The sequence below is a fragment of the Solenopsis invicta genome, chromosome 5 (genome assembly GCF_016802725.1).
Source record: "Solenopsis invicta isolate M01_SB chromosome 5, UNIL_Sinv_3.0, whole genome shotgun sequence".
NCBI classification, from domain to species: domain Eukaryota; kingdom Metazoa; phylum Arthropoda; class Insecta; order Hymenoptera; family Formicidae; genus Solenopsis; species Solenopsis invicta.
The window spans coordinates 13,979,826-13,998,859 of NC_052668.1; the positions used below are offsets into that span (position 1 = coordinate 13,979,826).

The 19,034-nt window shown below is 37.6% G+C and overlaps 1 protein-coding gene across 1 annotated transcript in view; it reads right to left on the reverse strand.

The window, feature by feature from the left end:
- LOC105202344 (polypeptide N-acetylgalactosaminyltransferase 2) overlaps nt 1-19,034 on the reverse strand; it is a 202,440-nt gene that overhangs the window by 49,485 nt on the left and 133,921 nt on the right. The window contains exons 2-3 of the mRNA XM_011170808.3: nt 1,875-2,044; nt 1,208-1,327 (exon numbers count right to left, since the gene is read on the reverse strand). Coding sequence (XP_011169110.1) covers nt 1,208-1,327; nt 1,875-2,044 — 290 coding nt within the window. The remainder of the gene's footprint in view (nt 1-1,207; nt 1,328-1,874; nt 2,045-19,034) is intronic.

A 19,034-nucleotide genomic window follows, 5' to 3' on the forward strand; every position in this document is an offset into this window, starting at 1 on the left:
TGAAATGAACGCCAGATTGATGCTGTATTCGCTTCGTAGGAAATTATTGGAGATATTCGCGGCATACGCGGAAATGGATTCCTTGTATTTTACTTTGATCATACACACGTTAACAACAGAGTGAACAAAACATGTTTCAACTCCGGTGCATTCGACTAATCCGTTTATAATAATAAAACAGACGTTTTTAGATATAATATCCGTTACACGGGAGCTACGTAGAATTTTTCTTTCGTCATAAATTTTTCAAGATAATTAGATGAAAGTTCTTCCCTGCAAATGACTATGTATTATGACTGTTTTATTGTTCTTGTACGGAGAGAAATATATTGCTACTCCGTATTTGCGAGATCTTGCCGCCTCTCTTTGGCGGAGTAACCGCTGTTTGGTGGTTTGAATGTGTGGCAGCTTGTCATGATACCGCATAAATTCTCAACGGTACGCCGCGATCTTGCCGATCATTTACGGGGAATAATATTCGCCGAGAGAATCACGTAGCTGCCAATAGTAGCGTATAAACGAGTTGATTGACCGACAGGCCAATTTCTGCGGCCCCTTATTTCTTCTCGTTCTCGTCTTTCCGTCCATCCCGAAGTACTTGTCTTGAGAATAGACTGTCTGAACGGCAAATCATATTCAGCGACTGTATGGGCCAATGCATTATTTAAAAAACGAGAAACTCGTCCCGCTGTCTTTTACGAGCACGCAAATCGAGAATTTATTCCACGAGACAATTTTTGTAGCTCTGAGTATTCGTCTTTGATGCGCCTTCGACATTTTTGCCAATGATGAAAGACGCGAAGCGAATGAACATTGCCATGGGTTGTGAGATATGAGTGGCAATATATCAGTTATGAGTGGCAATATATCAGTTTTATTATTTTATTCAATATTTAAGCGCATTTTATAAGTATCGTTTTGCATATTAAAATAAATTATTCATACGTTATATGTACACATGCAAAACATATTAACGTACACATATGTTATGTTTGCATATTAACTTATATGTGCCATGTCTAATATTATAATTAATTTAATATGTCTATTAATTTAATTTAATAATAATATTCGTTTAATAATTCAATAATGCTTGCCTAATAAAGGCAGTGTCTGAAGAGACGTCTGTGTATTGTATAGCTTAAAAACATTTAATTGAAAGAACAAACATAAGAGATTGTCAAACGTTACGTAATAAGTTACTTACATGGCGCTACGAGTATCGGGTATGTCACGATTGCTCGGAAGACCGTCAGAGGCTTCCTGATTGAATTTATTCCTCGCGTATGGGTCCTCACCCGCACGTAGACCACCTCTTGAAACGTACCTGTTGCACAAAGAAAATTATTGCCGCTGAACTTCTCGTTATTTCTTCTGAAATCTCCCGTCAAATCCGGAATATGCGTGTGTTTGTCATGTATCGAAACGGTTGTGTCGTAAAACGTGACGTCTATCATAACGATTGTAACGGCACGTCGGCTATATAATTACGGACACCAATGCCGACGAATCGCGCGGAGAACGAAGCATTCCAACGCAATGCAGCAAGCAATAATGCGCGGATGTGTCCCGGCGTTGCGCGATACGATGCAGTTTCCAGTCGTCGGAAAGTTAATGGATCGTTGCAAAAGAGTCCCGAAGATAACGAGCTTCAACCGAACGCGAGCAAAATAATTAATGCCGATGTTCCAACTTTGAACTGGAGCCGGAAGTCTCGCTGCAGCCGAATCAATATTACATCCGCGAAGCGCTTTCTGGAATATCTAAAAGCGCTCGAATATTGAAAACACGCTCGCGAGTGAATGAATGATGTTGCAATGAGGTGCCTATCGCGAAGCTAATAATAGCAGAGGAATGCCATCGTCCAGACTCACCCCTGCTCGTCAAAGTAATTCCATGTCACTCTTGGATCCGGCGTCGGCGCTGGCAGAAGCTCGGATGACATTACAATGGCCGTGCCGTCTGGATCCATGTAACCGGAATTTCCGCTGGCGGAGAGCGCCAGGGACGGTGGCTCTTTCAACCGTAGGGCTCTGTTCTCGTTCTGGTAACAAAAACATTATTTTCAATTAGAACTTGTCACGTTCGAGTTACTATAGATGTCGTAAACCATTAAAAGTTGCAGCTCTACAAATCTTTCAGAACTTTCAGTAATTCCTAGCTGGCTCGAAGTTGCTGCATCAGCTGATCGTAATAATTGAGTGAGAGGTCATCACTCGAGGTAAACTGTATAACGTGGAAATTCGTAGTCCATTTGTAGTCGACGTTTATTTAAAGTCGTTTTACAAATAAATTTTTATTACCTTGGGAAACTCTAAGCGCCTCAGACTATTTGAATAACGAAATACCGCTAACTCGCGATATAATGCAGTTACGATGTGTGCGTTATCGTCGAACGCATCCTACCGCCCAAGCAATTCCGAGATCGGCAGGATGGTCCCTGCAGCCCTTTGTAACTCGGTCTCGACTCCTCGCTTCGACCACTTGGCTTCGGCGCAGGAGTCAATTGTAAGGCAAGACGGTCTGGTCTGCGTACTGACACATCATCGATATACGCCGTATTGATTTCGAGGGCGCTATGAAGTCACGAGGGTCTTCGTATCCCAGTTGCATTGTGCCTTTGCCGGCGAATGTATTGTACGCCATCGATATATAGGTCATCGAACTTCATTCATCAGGTTTCCGGGGAACTCGTCCCACTCGGACTCCGTTCCTCGCGACACGAAGATTCTCCCTGCGACATTTTTGAACATCCGCAACAACGGACATTTTCACGGGCGTGACCCCGTCACGTACGAGAGTTGCGGGGTTACGTGGACAAACTTAAAATCGCTCTCGTTTCCGGGAGGAAATATAAACGGCGATCGGCAACGCTACCACAGACTACTTTCAGTTGAATTACTTTTGTTGAACACTCGTAGCTTAACAATGGACGTTTGTAGAATATTTGAATGGATAAACCGGCATCCGTTATTCGACAATCCGAGCTTTCTTCAAAGAGTAATTTTCAAACGATCGATCTATCAACTCTGATGTACTGAAAATGTCTCGATGATTGTGCAGTATTCGAAAAACTGAGCTACGTGATCAAACAAAACAACGGAGGTTGTCGGATCAATCGTCGAACAGTAGAATGGGCGCAGCAGCCAGAGGAAGCGATGCTAAGCGTCCTATAGAGGGTAAGCCTGATAAGTGCGTTTTGCACTAGAACCATTAAGATGCATTGCATTGCATTGTACGGTGAAGCGGGCAAAAGAGCAACCGTTAATTTCACCGCGATTTTTCTCCGTCGGAAGCGCGCCCCCGACTACAATCCGAATGGCAGTATTTTCCGTGAGCACGGATCGTTAACCTTACGACGTCGATCTCACGCGCGAAAACATCCAACAAAAGGAAGCGAATAAAACGTCGGGCGCGACGGCCGATGAGCAAAGGCATCGGCTAAAGAGCGGACAGAGCGCGGGGAGAATACAGTGTGTGTGGTGCGAAGCAATGCAACCGTGATGAAATATTAATTCACGGGTCACAGATCGAATTACAACCGGAAGCGCACTCGGATGGTCAGTCTGCGGCAGGCTGTTGCATCCGGTTTCACGGCAGCGGTGTCCAAGTGACGTCGAACGCCCGCGGTGTCGCATAAAACTCGCATGAAGTACCTCCGTTCGATACGATCATTAAAGAGGTTAAACGCAAGGTACTTTTACTCTTCTAATTCACACTTTCTCCATTCATTCGTCACAAGGGCAAAGAATTCCACAAAGAATTTTATAACATACCTGATCGCGCGATTACATTCGTCAAATTTAAATTAGCGCGCGTCTTAGACCCCGTCTTGCATTGACACCGTGACAATCACGTAATTATGCTGCGTCACATCGGAATTGACAAATCCATGCCAGCGACGTATTGGCACTATTAGCATTGCGAGTAATATCGGTTTCCGGTTTCTCATCGGATTTCGGTGAAAGCAAATCTAATAACGTAGTAGTGCTGGTTTAATTATGCATGTAACGTAATATTACTATAAAGATGTTACATCGAGATGGTCCCGAGTTAAAATGTCTTAAGTTTGAAAGTTCTCATCCAATTGGAGAAACCGCAACGTAAAATGTCCTCTATGATGCAACGCTCTTTTTAGTTAAAAATAACAAACGATGCGTATACTTTTGCAATTTCCACACATAATTACATTTTGATGTGCACACTCAGTAATTTGCAGTTATTTCAAATTCAACAATTTCGTAGAATTGCGTTGAATTTCGTAGATTATTTGAACTGAAAGCAAAATCGCTAAAACTAACTACACCTCCGAAATTCCTCGGAAAATGAAAATATTGACGTTGCAATTATATGTAACATTGTGTTCTGCGGCATCTCTACATTCTATTTAAATCAAATGTTAACCGATTATATGAATTGTAAAGTATAATCGCGCGCAAATTTAGGAAAAAAAGTAATTAATAAAATATATAATAATTGATAAGATATATTATAACATCTTAATTTTTGCTCGTCTCATTGACTTTTTTTTTTATTATTTGTTAAACTCATACGAGCTACTTTTATACTAATAAGAAAAAAAAATTTTACCGCAGTCTGTCGTCGTGACTGTTTTTTATTCTTCCCCACATTTTCAGAATAGATTTTTCTTTTGTCGACTTTACGAGCACAACGGTTTTAGCGTCGCAGAGGTATTTCTTTTTGCGGGACGAAAGCGATAAACGTGACTGCCATAAAATTCATTGTGTATGCGCCAATGCAATGATACGCGAAGCCGGAAGCGTCTTCCTGGTTGCATGTATAGAACTCGGACAATAACTGTACGCGCAGATCACACGTTGTTGCCACGAACTCACGACGGAAGTATGAAAAATGATATAGAAACGCATAGTAAAACGTAGAAGAAGAAGCAAGAAACAGGGCATGTCGAAGCGAAGGCGGATTCGCGAGCCGCTGCGGACACGCGGCTTCGAATAATGATTGGGATCTGATTTATGTCACTTACCGGTGTGTAACGACACTATCTACCATCGCGCAGAGTCGCATATAATTTAACGGTTCTTTTCTTGGTTCTTTTATCGCCTATCGTCAGGAAATGTACTGCGCATTTAACATTCTCATTTTATTCGAAGGGAAATTCTCCGGGGAATTAAGAAGAGTTAAAAGACAGCAGCAAGAGGACACTTTCCTCCTTACGCCTCGCGTTAAAGAAACCGAGTTAAAACTTAGCCAGTTAGCATCCGATAATGCTATTTACGCGCGTAATTGCAGCAAAACTTCGTCGCGTCGGTTGTTGATCGACTTACGTCGATTTGCACGCGCGCGCTTTAGCTTCTTTAAATATGCATTCGCCGGAGAATGACATGATTCCCGCGGCGCGTTAATTTGTCATTGTCACGACGCTACCTTGATTACATCGCAACGTACTTAGACGCAATTTCGCCAAAGTTGCATTATTCCTAGGTCAACAGGCGATTAACGTCAATAATGAAACTCCAAGTCTCGCACGTTTCTATCAATTTGCAGTTATCAATCAATTTATATGGAGTTTTCAATAAAACGATGTATTATTAAGTAATCGAGCACTTTGGATTTTGCGCTCACAAAGATTTTATCGATATTAAGAATCTAGAAATAGAATATGATAACGTTATCGACACGTTCGCCTTGTTACTAATCGCGAATCGTCTCTTAAAATATCAAGTGCGCACAAACATTTTATTGATATTCAAAGAGGAGGACCGTTGCCAATACGGTTTTATGGCGAATGAGAAAATAGCAAATATGTCATATCCTGTTATTGTTCTGTATTATCTCGCTGAATAACCGAAATCGATCGACGCAATATTACCAAGGTACGTGATTTCACGATTATTATCGACGAGGGTGGCATTATTAATGCGGTTATTGCCGTGGAGCATGTGTACGCTGTAATGTAAGCCAGTTACTGACATATTATTATTAGGCCGCTTTGATATGAGCACATAAATTGATGGAAAGAGCTTCATCACATCGTGAATGATAACGAGGCATAAGCGCGAAGTCACAGAGAATTATTATTTATTTGTAACTGTTTGATTAATTGCAATTTAGATATATAATATTCCAATTTAAATCCTTCTTTGATAAAGATAATTATATCATTTCAATAATTATATCATTGGATCATTGGGATAATTATATCATTTCAGTTGCAATCTAATATGAACGGCATAGAATATCAAAAATATAATATTACATTGTTTTGCATATTATATATAAAACATGATTGTTATTGATGTAAAGATACATATCTTTAAGAAACTTAATGTCTCTTAATTATACTTTATATGACTTTATATATCAAGAATTTTTATGCTGTATTTTATCTAAGATTGTTGCAGTGAGCTAGAAGCCTTAATTGCAACGTGTGCCACTTTTCTATTTCTATCAATCATGCTTTAATAAGTTCCATATTGCGTATGTATAACATATATGCAATATATCACTCTCCGATTTCTTGTATATATTTATAGTATATCAAAAAGTCGAAATGCCCCAAGACAATCTACTTACGATCTATTGAAGATCAAAACGAGAAAGCCAAGAGATAGTCTGTGATGTGTTTCTAGTTTCTACGGTCACTTCGTTTATAATAAAAAAGTATATTATTCACAAGACAGGTCGTCCGATTCGCTTGTCTGATATACTTTACTTCAAGAAATATCTTAACCAACGTCATCTCTCTTTTACATTAAGATATAATATATTATGCATAATAAGACATTAAAATTAAAAAAAAAAACACAAAGCTAATTTTATATTATTACAAATAAATAAAATTACTGTAAATTAAAACCAATTATAATGTTTAATAATTATATAAATTATCATCGTTTGTCTATGTATAAAAAAGTGGAATTCTTAGTTAATATAATTACAATTTATATACTTTAAATGTTTTTGGACATAGATAATTTGGGATATGTATAAGACATAGATTTGAGTATAGATATTTGTTTAGATATATGTATAAAGCGCAAAAATTGGACATTTCTATAAAATAATTACGGATAGCAACTTTTGCGCATTATTATTTCGAGATGATATCGCTTTTGTTTATCGAGATAAGGAAAACATGTTACACTACTCACTCAATAAATCGGCGCTCGCTTATTTTCGTACAGGGAAGATAAAGCTGATAACAAATAGTGCACGACTGAAAAAAGAAGAAGGTTCCGTCTACGTGTCGTCCACGTGAAAATATGGACTATAGGAGTTCGACAGCGACTGTTTCTTTCTCAATATACACCCTGTCGTAATTTTGTCGGGGGCGTGGAATTTTCTGCGATTTCCATCTTCGGAGGGGGATGCTTGTCGGCAGGCATTTCGGATCGACGGAGTGCGAAGTGAAGGGCGGGAAGGGCAGAGGGGGAGGATAGGAGAACAGCAAGGGAAATACGGGAATACACACGGCACAGAGAACACCGGACCCGTCCGATATGTTTTCGCTGAGTTATGAGTAGATTTGCATATAGAAACTGTCCGTGGCGGCAGAAACGGATTTGCCCGAAAGCAGACAAAGTAGGAGGGATGACACTTGGACATGACGTCTGTATTAAATTTGCGGCGTAGGCCGATCCGATCTTGGGATTAAATATTGCGGAGAATTGCGCAGAAAAAGGTCTACTACCATCTCCTACACGACTACAGTTCGCCAAGTTCTCGGAGTGAATGAAGGAATCGACAAGAAGATTGCGCGCGTAGGATGAAACAATTTATTCTCACGTCTGTCAGTTTTAATTGGACATACGTGCAGCTGAATGAAGTGGGTTGAAGAAAGACTAAAGTTTAATATAGCTGGGGAGTATTCTAATATAGACGGAAACTCGGAAAGAAAGTAGATGTACTGAATACTTTATAAAAACTGAAAAGGTATTTAGAGATTACACATTAAAATAATATTAGGCATCAAGCTTTAGCTTGGATCGTAGTTGACTTGTTTACTTATTTGTGACGGTACTTGAGTGATCTAGTTTAAACTATTATTATTTATTACACGCGCAGATTTTGTATACGATGAAAAAACTGCGCAACGGTACCAACGCTATCGTTAAAAGTTACAGAATCCTATTAAATATAACAAAGCATGGAATTTTAAAGAAATTATGTAATTTTGCAAAAAGTAAATTTGCTTTTATTATGTAAATATATTTTATTTTATATGGAAAATTACACACCTAACCGAATATTTTAAATATTTTATTTAAATATCAAAATTTTTAACATTACGTAATGCAACAGTAATATTCTATGTATCGTTGTGTAAAATAAATATGCGATCAGCATGCGCGGGCACAGAGTCATTCTATTGTTCACAGATATGATAGAGAGACAACATTTGAATATATAATAATGCAATTGCAAAAAGTATTGTTACATCATCATTTCTATAATTTTCCATACATATTGTAAATTTACTTCTGCAATCTGCTAAATTACAAATTAAGAAATTAATTTTACACTTGCATATTGCAAATTCATGAACGCGGAAATTTGCAAATATTATAGTTGGTCTCAAGATTACCCACTATGATAGATATAATATTATAAACAAATTTTTTTACAGTGTGATCGGCGCTTTTTTTACTTATTTGTGCACTAACTATTGATATTCTCTTGGCTATGCAGTTTTTACTGCGCGACGGTAACGTAAATCTGAAAATGAGGAACTTAACGCAAACTCAAGATAACGATATGCAAATATGCGTTTCGCGAACGGCGTTCAATTTTTATGCTGACCGAATGTATATACGTGTTCGATTTTCAGTGAAATCAGTCGACGTTACGCGCGTCGTCCAATTAAGAAGGGAGTATTAACGCGTGTTATAGTTACAAAGGGTTAATTTCACAGCAAATTCAACCGGGTCGGTAAATCCAGTTAGCCGATGGCCGGCTTCAGTCCTTCATGAAACGACCATCCTGTATACACTGGGCTCTTGCGGTTAATGGTCGGCTCGTCCCATGTCACCTGTGGCGGTTTCGGACGATTGCAGACTGGACCGCGGGCTTTCAGATAATTTAATGTTTCCGCAGCAATCCACTTAGCATCGTAACGTGGGGTCTCTGACTTAAGCGAATCTAAGATACATACATACTTCCGTTACATTGCTATTTTGCTACTAGGATAATACCGCGCACCGAAGAAAGCAGACGGATATATTAAATATATTCTGTTCTAACATTTCCATGTAACATTTTTATGCGTACTTTTTTCCTCTTTTTCTCTTTTTACACTTTGAATGTACATATTTATATGTTTCATTCAATTTCGCGTTGGTATCAATTAAAATATAGAATTTCTTGAGAGAATGGTTTTAATCAGGCCGCGTTAGCGCAGTTTTGTATTAACACGCTATGCACATCGTTTCGATTAAGATAATCCTCAATGCTGCAATTTTGTATATTTGATATATGGACTTTGCCGAGTGTAAATTACAACTTTACGACTGCATATTCACAAACGATATTACCGTTCTGCCAATAACTAATCGCAACAGCGTGAATGTGCCGCTTCGTGCGAAAGAATGAACATAGATTACAATAAAATTGCTGAAATCGCGAAATATTGAATTACGGAAGTTACGGCATTTAAATCGGAGATCGTTCGATAGCGAACATAATATAATCCTTCGTTAATATTATATTTGTTTGGCGTATTGCCGCGTAACAGAAATTTATTTATAATTACCAATTCTCCCACTTTTCTCCACGCGCGTTTATTTTCGATACATCCGGCTGAATATTGTACGGAATCTGTAATTGAATTCTACGTTAAAATTCAAAATTGAGGCCCATCCACCGTAAGCAAACTAATAATAAACGTTTATTTATGAAACGTGCAGCCAGGCGCTATCTATTTATCGAATAAGCGATATAATTCGATCACCCATTAAAATAAAAAATGTGTAAAAAAACCTACGTCGATAATTAAAATTAATTTAATTGTTTATTTGATTCTTTCATTATTGTATTTAATTATATTTTATTAAACTATATTTTTTCTTCTATATAATATTCTTCATGCATTTGGAAAATTATAAATTATCAATTTTATTATGAGAAAGACCAGTAAAGCGTTAAAATTCTTATTTCTCGGAAGAAGAAGGTATTTTTCCATGTGTACAATCTAATCGCGAGAGTTTTCTCCATCCTCGAAAAATGCGTAAGTCTACACAGAAGTGCCTCAATTCTGGTACACAATACGTCCTCGATCGTGCCCGAGTAGGTACACGACGAATGAAGAGAGGATGGAACACGAAAATAGGATGGGGAAGTAAGACGCGAGGAGCCTCGGCAAGACGAGAGGAATTGCTTAATCTTTCATCAATTCCCTTAATTAACTGGTAACAATAGCAGCTGGCTCTTCGAACCTTTCTACGAAAGGCGGGTCGACATCCTAGGGGATGTACTGCTGACAGTGAAATCCAATGTCATGTACAGAAGACTATTTGTTCGCGGAGAGACTTCGATTATCTGCCGTAATATGAAATAAAAGAAATCCTCTTTTGTTTTTTTTTCTTATTCTTTCCGTGCACGACACAGAATAAAAAAATTGTTATAATAGTTACAATAAAATATATCACTGTTGATTTCGTAAGAATATCTATAATAAAATAATTGTATAATTTTTCGGAAAGAAAGGTTTTGCTAAAGTATCGACGAATTTAGCTAGATACAAATATGAAAAGAATTTTTGTTAGACCAATAATTAAAATAATTACGTACTATGCAAGTGCCAGTTATAGCATTGCTCATTATGCTTGAACGTCCTATATGATAATTTTGATAATCCAACAAAATTATTTTCTGACTTCTCCAGTTAAATTTTTTAATATTTCAGAAAAATTCTTCTTTGCCTGTAAAAGAAATGAAAAGAATTTTGTATATATAATCACTGAACGATTGAGTGATAAAAAATACAATAATTAGCTTCTATTCTTTCGAAAAACTTTTCACGTTACAGCAATTGAGGAATAGAGTTTAACGTTATAAAATTTTCAAAATGGCCATGAATTCATTTTATAATCATTTTACAGAAAATTTTGCAAAAAAATGAGGATGCCAATAATAACTGTTCGTAATTTAACTTTTCTATTTCAAAAATTTTGGAGATGTATCACTATTTATCGTGTGTTGACAATCACGATGTGCAGAGTAAACAGACTGCGGCCACGAAATTTCTCTTGAAACAAAACCCATTGTGTGTGAGACAAAGACGAAGAATTCAGCGCAAGTACTGCACGGCATTAGTGTTCCCGATAGCGACTCGATGCCACCGACTGGCAGCGAAAGGGTTGAGTAAACCAGTCCCAATAGATACGAGGAACAATAGTAAGAACCCAATGGAATGACTGTCATTTCCACCCTCGGCCTCGATCGACCACCGCCAGAAGACAGAAGCGACCTCGACACTTAACGAAACGACGTTTCTTATCGATCTTCCTGTTCACTCAAATGTGAACAGCCATACCGCCATGCGTCGCGATGGAGAGAAACTGGAGAATACAACTTGCGCCCCGTCGTTTCCCTCAATTTTTCTCGCAATTTCCCTCTCTTTCTGCTTCTGTCCGCCTTCCGCACCGCGTGAAACTGCACGTAACGGTATCGTGGAATCACGTTTGCTAACTTGTTGGAACCCTTGAGAAACGGGGAATTTTTTTCGGACAAAACCAGGTCAGCGAAAGATAACTCACAAAGTTTGGCAATTTTTTTTCACCTGCTGCAGCAGTATAAATGAATTTTTTTCTATGGACGATAAAGAACTCCCGCTCGAAATATAGCGTTTTAATAAAGTTAGACATTTAATTAACGCTTTCTTATAGTCTCCCGACACTTCGAGTTAATTCGTTTTCAAGATAAAACATCAGAATTGAAATATATTGCGGTACATTTTTTAAGGCTCTTTTCGTTTTTGCAATTCGCAAATATAAATGTACGTTAAAAAATTACCACTCTCTAAATAAACTCTGCAGATAAATCTTACACGTTTCGCAGTAATAAGTATGATAATTAATTTCTAATCTTGTAATTTTGCCATCACGAGAATCAGTTGTTACGTGTACGTGGGAAAAAGTTTCTGCGGCTCTTTATTTAACCATTTTAAAATACGATATGATATTTATTTTACGTCAATCAAGTAAAATCGAAATTTTACGAAGCACGCACGCACAACATAGATTCTATTTTTAATACCCGATATACGAATCCAGGTAGAGTGTGCCACTCGTGTAATCCACGTGGTTGCAGTTGCGTCTAGCGTGACCTGTATGCTAAGCCCCACGTCTACAGAACCACATGCATCACGCTGATATAGGAGACATTAATGCCACGTCGTACGAGCTACACGTGCCACCCCCGTTTCAAACCGTGCGGCCGTCAGCCTGGATTCTTCATCTTTATCTCCGGCAGAATTCCATTTATCTCCGTTACCACGCAGTTTTGCGAAGTGCACCAGGAATATTTCGCAGCGTGACAACTATCTCATTATCCATGAATGCTCGATGTAACAAGTTACTCATGTTACTCATCGGCTGGAAAGGATATTTACGCTTTTATGTCACGATAAATTATATTATCTTCTATTAGCTTCGAGATAATGATTTTATGACACGCTTATCGCGAGATGTAGTAACACAACGTTCATTCTCTGTTTGCCAATCTCAACGCCAATCTCATATTATCTTACATAACGAAAACGAATGGCATACATTATAGATGAAGTATATAAAAGTAGACATTAATTATTTGCTATTAAATAAAAGAATATTTGTTTCTGATTTTCGCTGTGCAAGGTTAAACTTCATTCTTCAAGCTCGGTGATTGTGAGAATCATTGCGCATAAATTGCATGTCGATACAAGAAGAAACGCATTGCATACGGATAGAAAATGTGAAATACAATACGCATCGGTAGCTTATAGCAAGGAATGGCAATAGTCGATACCAGACGTGGAGGCGCGAGGAGCTTGAAACCAGAAGAGCTTTCCCGTGTCCTCAGCAGTCCTCTCTAATGTAAATTTACTGTCGGGCTGTTACTCTTAGCAGTTTCTTTCTTGCGGAATGCACTTTTGCATCGCGCGACGGCCCAATCGCGCTCTTTAACCCGGCGCGCCGCGTCGCCGTGAAGTATGAGCGTATTTATGAGGTCGAGGAGATCGAAGACCAGCCACGGGTGCCAGAACATATTGATTTTTTTAACCGTATGAAAGAAAGAGAAAGAGAGAGCTTCTTCTCCGGCGTTGCTTATCATCGGGATTATATTTCTGCTGATGATATCGTGTTTCCTTCGCAAGAAGCACGCATATTGGATAGAAATTGGGTACAAATCTTATTACGTGTGCAAGAATCCATATTTAACACGCATAAATAAATATATAAATAATATATACATACAGATTTGATATATTTAAAATAAAAAAATATTGTATATAAACAATCCATAAAAAAATGTTTCTTAATAATTAAAAAATTACTAGTTATTAGAATAAAAATTGTCTCTCTTTTCAATTTTAAGATTCAATAAAAATTTAATTAAAAACTTTATTTCCTGAAGTAAAGCAATTGTAAAGAATAATGTTTTAATTAAACAAACCGTTTCAATCTGCTTGAACCGTAGGAATAAATAATTTTTTTTCCAACTTGCTATTAAATTGGAATCTTACTAAATGTTTCCGACTAGATGCACGCGAGTCGAAAAAAATCGTTAAGTGATACATTTGGACGCAGATTACATATGCCGTGAAAGTGATGCGTTCGGATGGAAATTGATTTTTACGCTGGGCGGACGTGACGCGTTATTTCTCGCGTGTTCACGCATGGACCGATAACGGTGTAATTTATCAACGAATGGAAGAGAGTCGTCGAGCGATCGACATACGTTATACTCGATGGATTGCGATAGTGGCAAACGTGTTATGCGTCGGTAAACTTTATGACAGTACACAGTTTGCCAATTCAAGGTAGAGAAAGAAGAGACGGGGAAAGAGAGAAAATTTATAAAAATCAAACGATTTTATCAAAACATTGGAATAGGAAAGATGACTTTCTATTTAAGAATATTTTCTCAAGTTATGTGATATATGAAGATAAGTTTGACACTGTTGGTATCACTCTGTTTCATTAGATTTTATATTATTAATTTTTCTGATTTTTGCATACTACATGAAAGAAAGATAAATAAATTAAATAACTGTTTTCAAAATATAATGTAGGAATGAAACATGAATTTTTAAAGAAATACTTCTTTTTACTTTGCGAGTTAAATAACGTGTCTAATTGATGTAAATGACATGGTGAATATGATATTAACGCGGCAAGCATTCTAAAGTATAATACTGCTGGGATTGATAAATTTTCTCACCGAGAAAGCACCTTCTACAACACTCTGCAAAAATATATGCATACCATTTTACCCTAAAGTTGCGACGCGTACGAATTTCTTGGAATATTTTGCCGCTGCTAAGGTAGAAATGGGGCGCAGAAATTTCTCTCGCTTAACTATATTTGTCGGTCTTGCAATTTACGCATGGTTGCGACGTATGCAGGCTTGAAAACTTTCTTTTTTCTACAGCCACCACGATATGCGCGAAGGCGGTCTTCAACGAATCTCGCGCGTTCGCGAAAAGTCACGTGCGAGTCACACCTCCCGAAAAGCACGGAAAGGATGGGTAAAAGCGATGGGTTGCAGGAAAATGCGACGAGGCGGAGATTAAGGGCACCCATGGGACAAATAAAATGGGAGGAAAAGAAACGGAAGGGCTGCAGACGGAAAGGACGTTTCGTCGCGCGTCTCGCTTACATAATATCTCTCGTCGACGACTTTGAGTTCAGTTGAGGAAGAGGGACAGCCCTCTCGACCCCACTTGAGTAGATAGCAGATTCACGGCGAGAATAACGGAGTGCAGTGTATTTACATGTATATCTCTTCCAAGTTCGCCTTTGTTATCGATAATATTAACGAAGCGTCATCGTCAAACAGCAATTTATAAATAAAATTCATCGTATGAATTTTTAAAATATCGGAAAATTGTTCTCATTCTTTTCTATCATACGTATCTTAACACTCTGTACACATTGTTCATCGGCACGTTCTCTACACATTGGATCACGATTCTGAGTCAATTTTCATTTCTTTTTATACTTTTACAAGTATAAAAAAAATTCTTTGGTAGATCTTACGTATACTTTAACATCTAGAAACCAAAAAGTATTTTTATGATTGTATATTTAAAAAAAATATACAATGATTGTATATAAATGTCACAATTAGGTACTCTGCTCTTGTTTTTCAAAAAAAAAAAAAGAACAAAATTATATCGAGTCGTGTACACAAAGTGTTAACAATTTGAAATAATAATATGTTTAATAAAAAATAGAATGATTAATAAACAGAATGTAATAAAAATATAATAAAAAAATTATACGCCCAAACAGCTGCAAATATTAATTTGTTATTTCCGCGAAAAATTGCGGCATTACAATTTTATGCGTACGGTATAAAATTGTGCCTTTTCGATAAAATATGAGCCCTTTATTTCTCAATTTATTTTCTTTTCTACGTATACACGTTCTACAAATTTACTATATAGTTGGTGGGATTAAATTCATCCCTTAAGTGAGTTTGCGCGAGGTTAAGGAGATTTCCCTCATTTTCCACTCGGCACAGAAGTATTTTTACATCCCGACGTTGAGTTCCTTTAATTCCAGCTCGAGATTGAATTAATCGAACGGTGGGATTGCCGGAAGTAATAGCTGCGTTGCCGTGGGATTCGTAAAGGCCACGTCGCGTCGGCTCGATTCGGAATTCGTGAACCAACAGAAGATTTCCACGACGGCGTTTCTGGCGGGAGTGAATAGGATTCCTGAACGAGGAACAATGCAATTTATTGATGCGCGACAGGGAGATTAACGGTAAGCTTTCTAAAGCTTATTTTTAAAGCGGTCCTTATTCTTCAATCGGATCTGCATTATTCCAGAACCAGAAAAAAAACATTAAAATATATAAATTTAAAAAGCGCATGTATTTAAAGGCATAAATGTTTTAAAAATTAGTGATACGTTTTATTGCTTCCATTTTTTTTAAACTTTAGATAAAATTTTTTTGTTACACAAGAATCCAAAGTGTATTGGTCAATTACATCTTCATCGAAATTATAAGAATAATTTTTATTAATAATTTTGAGAATTTTGGAAGATGCGTCATTAACGCGCAAGCATACGCAAACATATTTAATTAAGAAAAAACATGTACGCACGTAAAAGTTACTTGGAAAAAGATTTAAATTAAAAATGTAAAAGAGATTTGTTTTGCTCTTGAGTAACAGCAAAATTGAAAAGAAAACGTTCCGTCTCGGCAAAGAAAAATAAAAATATTCAATAAAAACATTCAATAAATATAATCGATGTGAAATAACATGATTAATTAATACGGTTCTCTCGTAGCAGAAACGCTTTTTGTACTGTTTGCCGGCATTATAAGAACCCCGTTGCTTTTAATCGAGATCTGGAATGAGGTCGAGCCGATATCGCGGCGAAGTGGATAATGGACGCGTTTTTAATTTAAGATGGAAAAAACAATTTTTTTTCTCCGTGAAATTTTTATACGGAATACGCGTGCAAAGTTGACCCGTACGTATTCCGCGAAAAATGATCCTCACAATGCTTGGGAATCGGACGTAGGTATCGCTGCTAGCGTGCCGGCAACCATATAACGCTTTTTTTTCCAATTTACAATTTCATCCCCTCAGTTTTACGGCGGCATAAAGCGTTCATAAATTTTGCGGGACGTATCCATCGTCCTCTATGACCACTAGCACGATTTTTCCTTCGCGATAAACAACTTCGGTATGAAACGCCGGGCAAGTAATTAATGACAGGATACGCCGTAAGCCGTAGAACCGTTGATCTAATTTTAACTTGTCACAGTTGTCGCGTTATCGTACGACGTAATTTGTTGGAAAAGTTGTAGAAATATAGGACACCGCAATAAAAAAAAAATATCCACTGTCCAGAAAAGTTATTTTCAGTCAGCAGTAATGCACCAACTGCAACGCTTTATAACGTGTATACATGCTAATAATTATGAACGTAATTAGAAAAGAAAATATATTTTATTCTATTTACTCGCGCAGCATTCGCTGAAGTTTCAGCCTTTAATGAAAATACGGCTAAAAGAAAAAATTAAACTAAATAATAATGTAAAAAGAAAAAAAATGGGAACAATTGTTTCTTTACTTTTATTGAAGATAAATATTTTGTTTCTAACGATTCGGAATTAATTAACATTGAGTTATTCGGCGGAATGATAAACAAAAATAAAAGAAAGACCCTAATGTTGGCTGCGTGACGGAAAGCCGCACGGTAGCCACTGAATGATTCGATCGCTCATGCGCTGGAATGCCCGTCATTAGGACGATAATGGTATGGAACAAGGCGATTTCGTGAGATATTAGCATTCTAGGTTGGCCGGATTGTCGATCGGTCTAGGACGCGAAATGACACCCCGGATTTGCCACAAGGACCGCATCGATTGACTCGACATTTCCCTAAAGATCAATTTCCGATCAATTCATAACGGAAATTATGCGTCGTGAATATTACGTAAAGTACGCGGTGACGTTACCAAAGTCTTGGTCGCATCGCATTTTAGATCGTCGCAGCGTGAACGAATTTTTAAAGGGAATCCGCTCCTACATACGTTTTTTCGAATGTCCAATATTTTACTCGACGGTTGTCGCGGAAAACAATAAAAAAAAAAACAATTTTTTTTGCATTAAAAAAGAACCGAAAGGTAGCAAAGGTCACAAATAAAAAATTTCAGTTTAAATTGTATCATATAAACAGTATTTTGAACCGTGTTATTATATATCATTCGCGTAAAGTGGAACGTTCCTCGTGGAAAGAAGACTTTCATGAAGACTAATATCGTCCGCCAACGGAGATTATCTGATTAATACACGTGCTGTGTACATAATCCCGGATCGGCGTACCGGGCAACCGGGTCGGTTTATACGCATCTGTCGCGCCAGATCGGATCCGATTAATTAATTTCCGATAACGATTAAGTGGCCGCGTTGCGGCAAGGTGCGCCAAAGTATTTGTCAATGTTAAACGGACACTTACTTATTTAAACTGACATTACGCCCCGGGCGAGCGCCCGGTTGTTGTTGGCGCAGGTCAGCTTTAAGCTCTTGCACACACGTAGATACGTATGTGCGCTTTCCAGACTAACCAAGGATCACGCGGGGGGGAAATGTAAGACGATTAATTCCGGTGAAATTGAATCGCTGGCGCTAATTCCCGAAAGACTCGTATTCCCGTCGAAAGTACGAGCGAGAGCTTCGAGAGGCGTCACGGGCGAAAATCGCGCACTGGCTATGACTTTCGAAAGTTCGCATGGACATTAATTTTAGTCGGTCAAATGCCGACTTAATTCTCCGAGCATTAAAACTCGTAAGATTGAAATCGATCAGAATTCAAATGATTTTAAACTTTCACGAAAAGCGTCAAATACAAATAATTATTCTTCGTCACAAAGTCATTTCGTTATGTCGTGATCTCTCGTATTTAAACAAATGTTGAATGTTATCGGTTGGTGATGCTATCGTGGAAAGCAACGAAAAACATTTTGTTTGCATTAAAGAAGAGTTGAAAGGTAGTAAAGGATCACAGACGAATATTTCAGGGAGATCAAATTATACAATATAAATAGTATTTTGAACTGTTATACATCGTTTTATTTGTTAAGTGGATTTTTCTCATAAAAAGACTTTTATGAAAACCAATAGGTATCATTCGGTGATTATTTTGCTTGATGTAATACACGTGTTGTGCATATAACTTCTCGAATCAGCCAAACAGAATTTAAACAAATGTTAACATTTAATCCTAAAGTAAATTCTTGGAGAATAAAGTTCAAAATTACTTTCATTGTACAATAACTATAGGAGGGACACATGTTTCGCAATCAAATACATTCGCTAACGAGTTTTACAG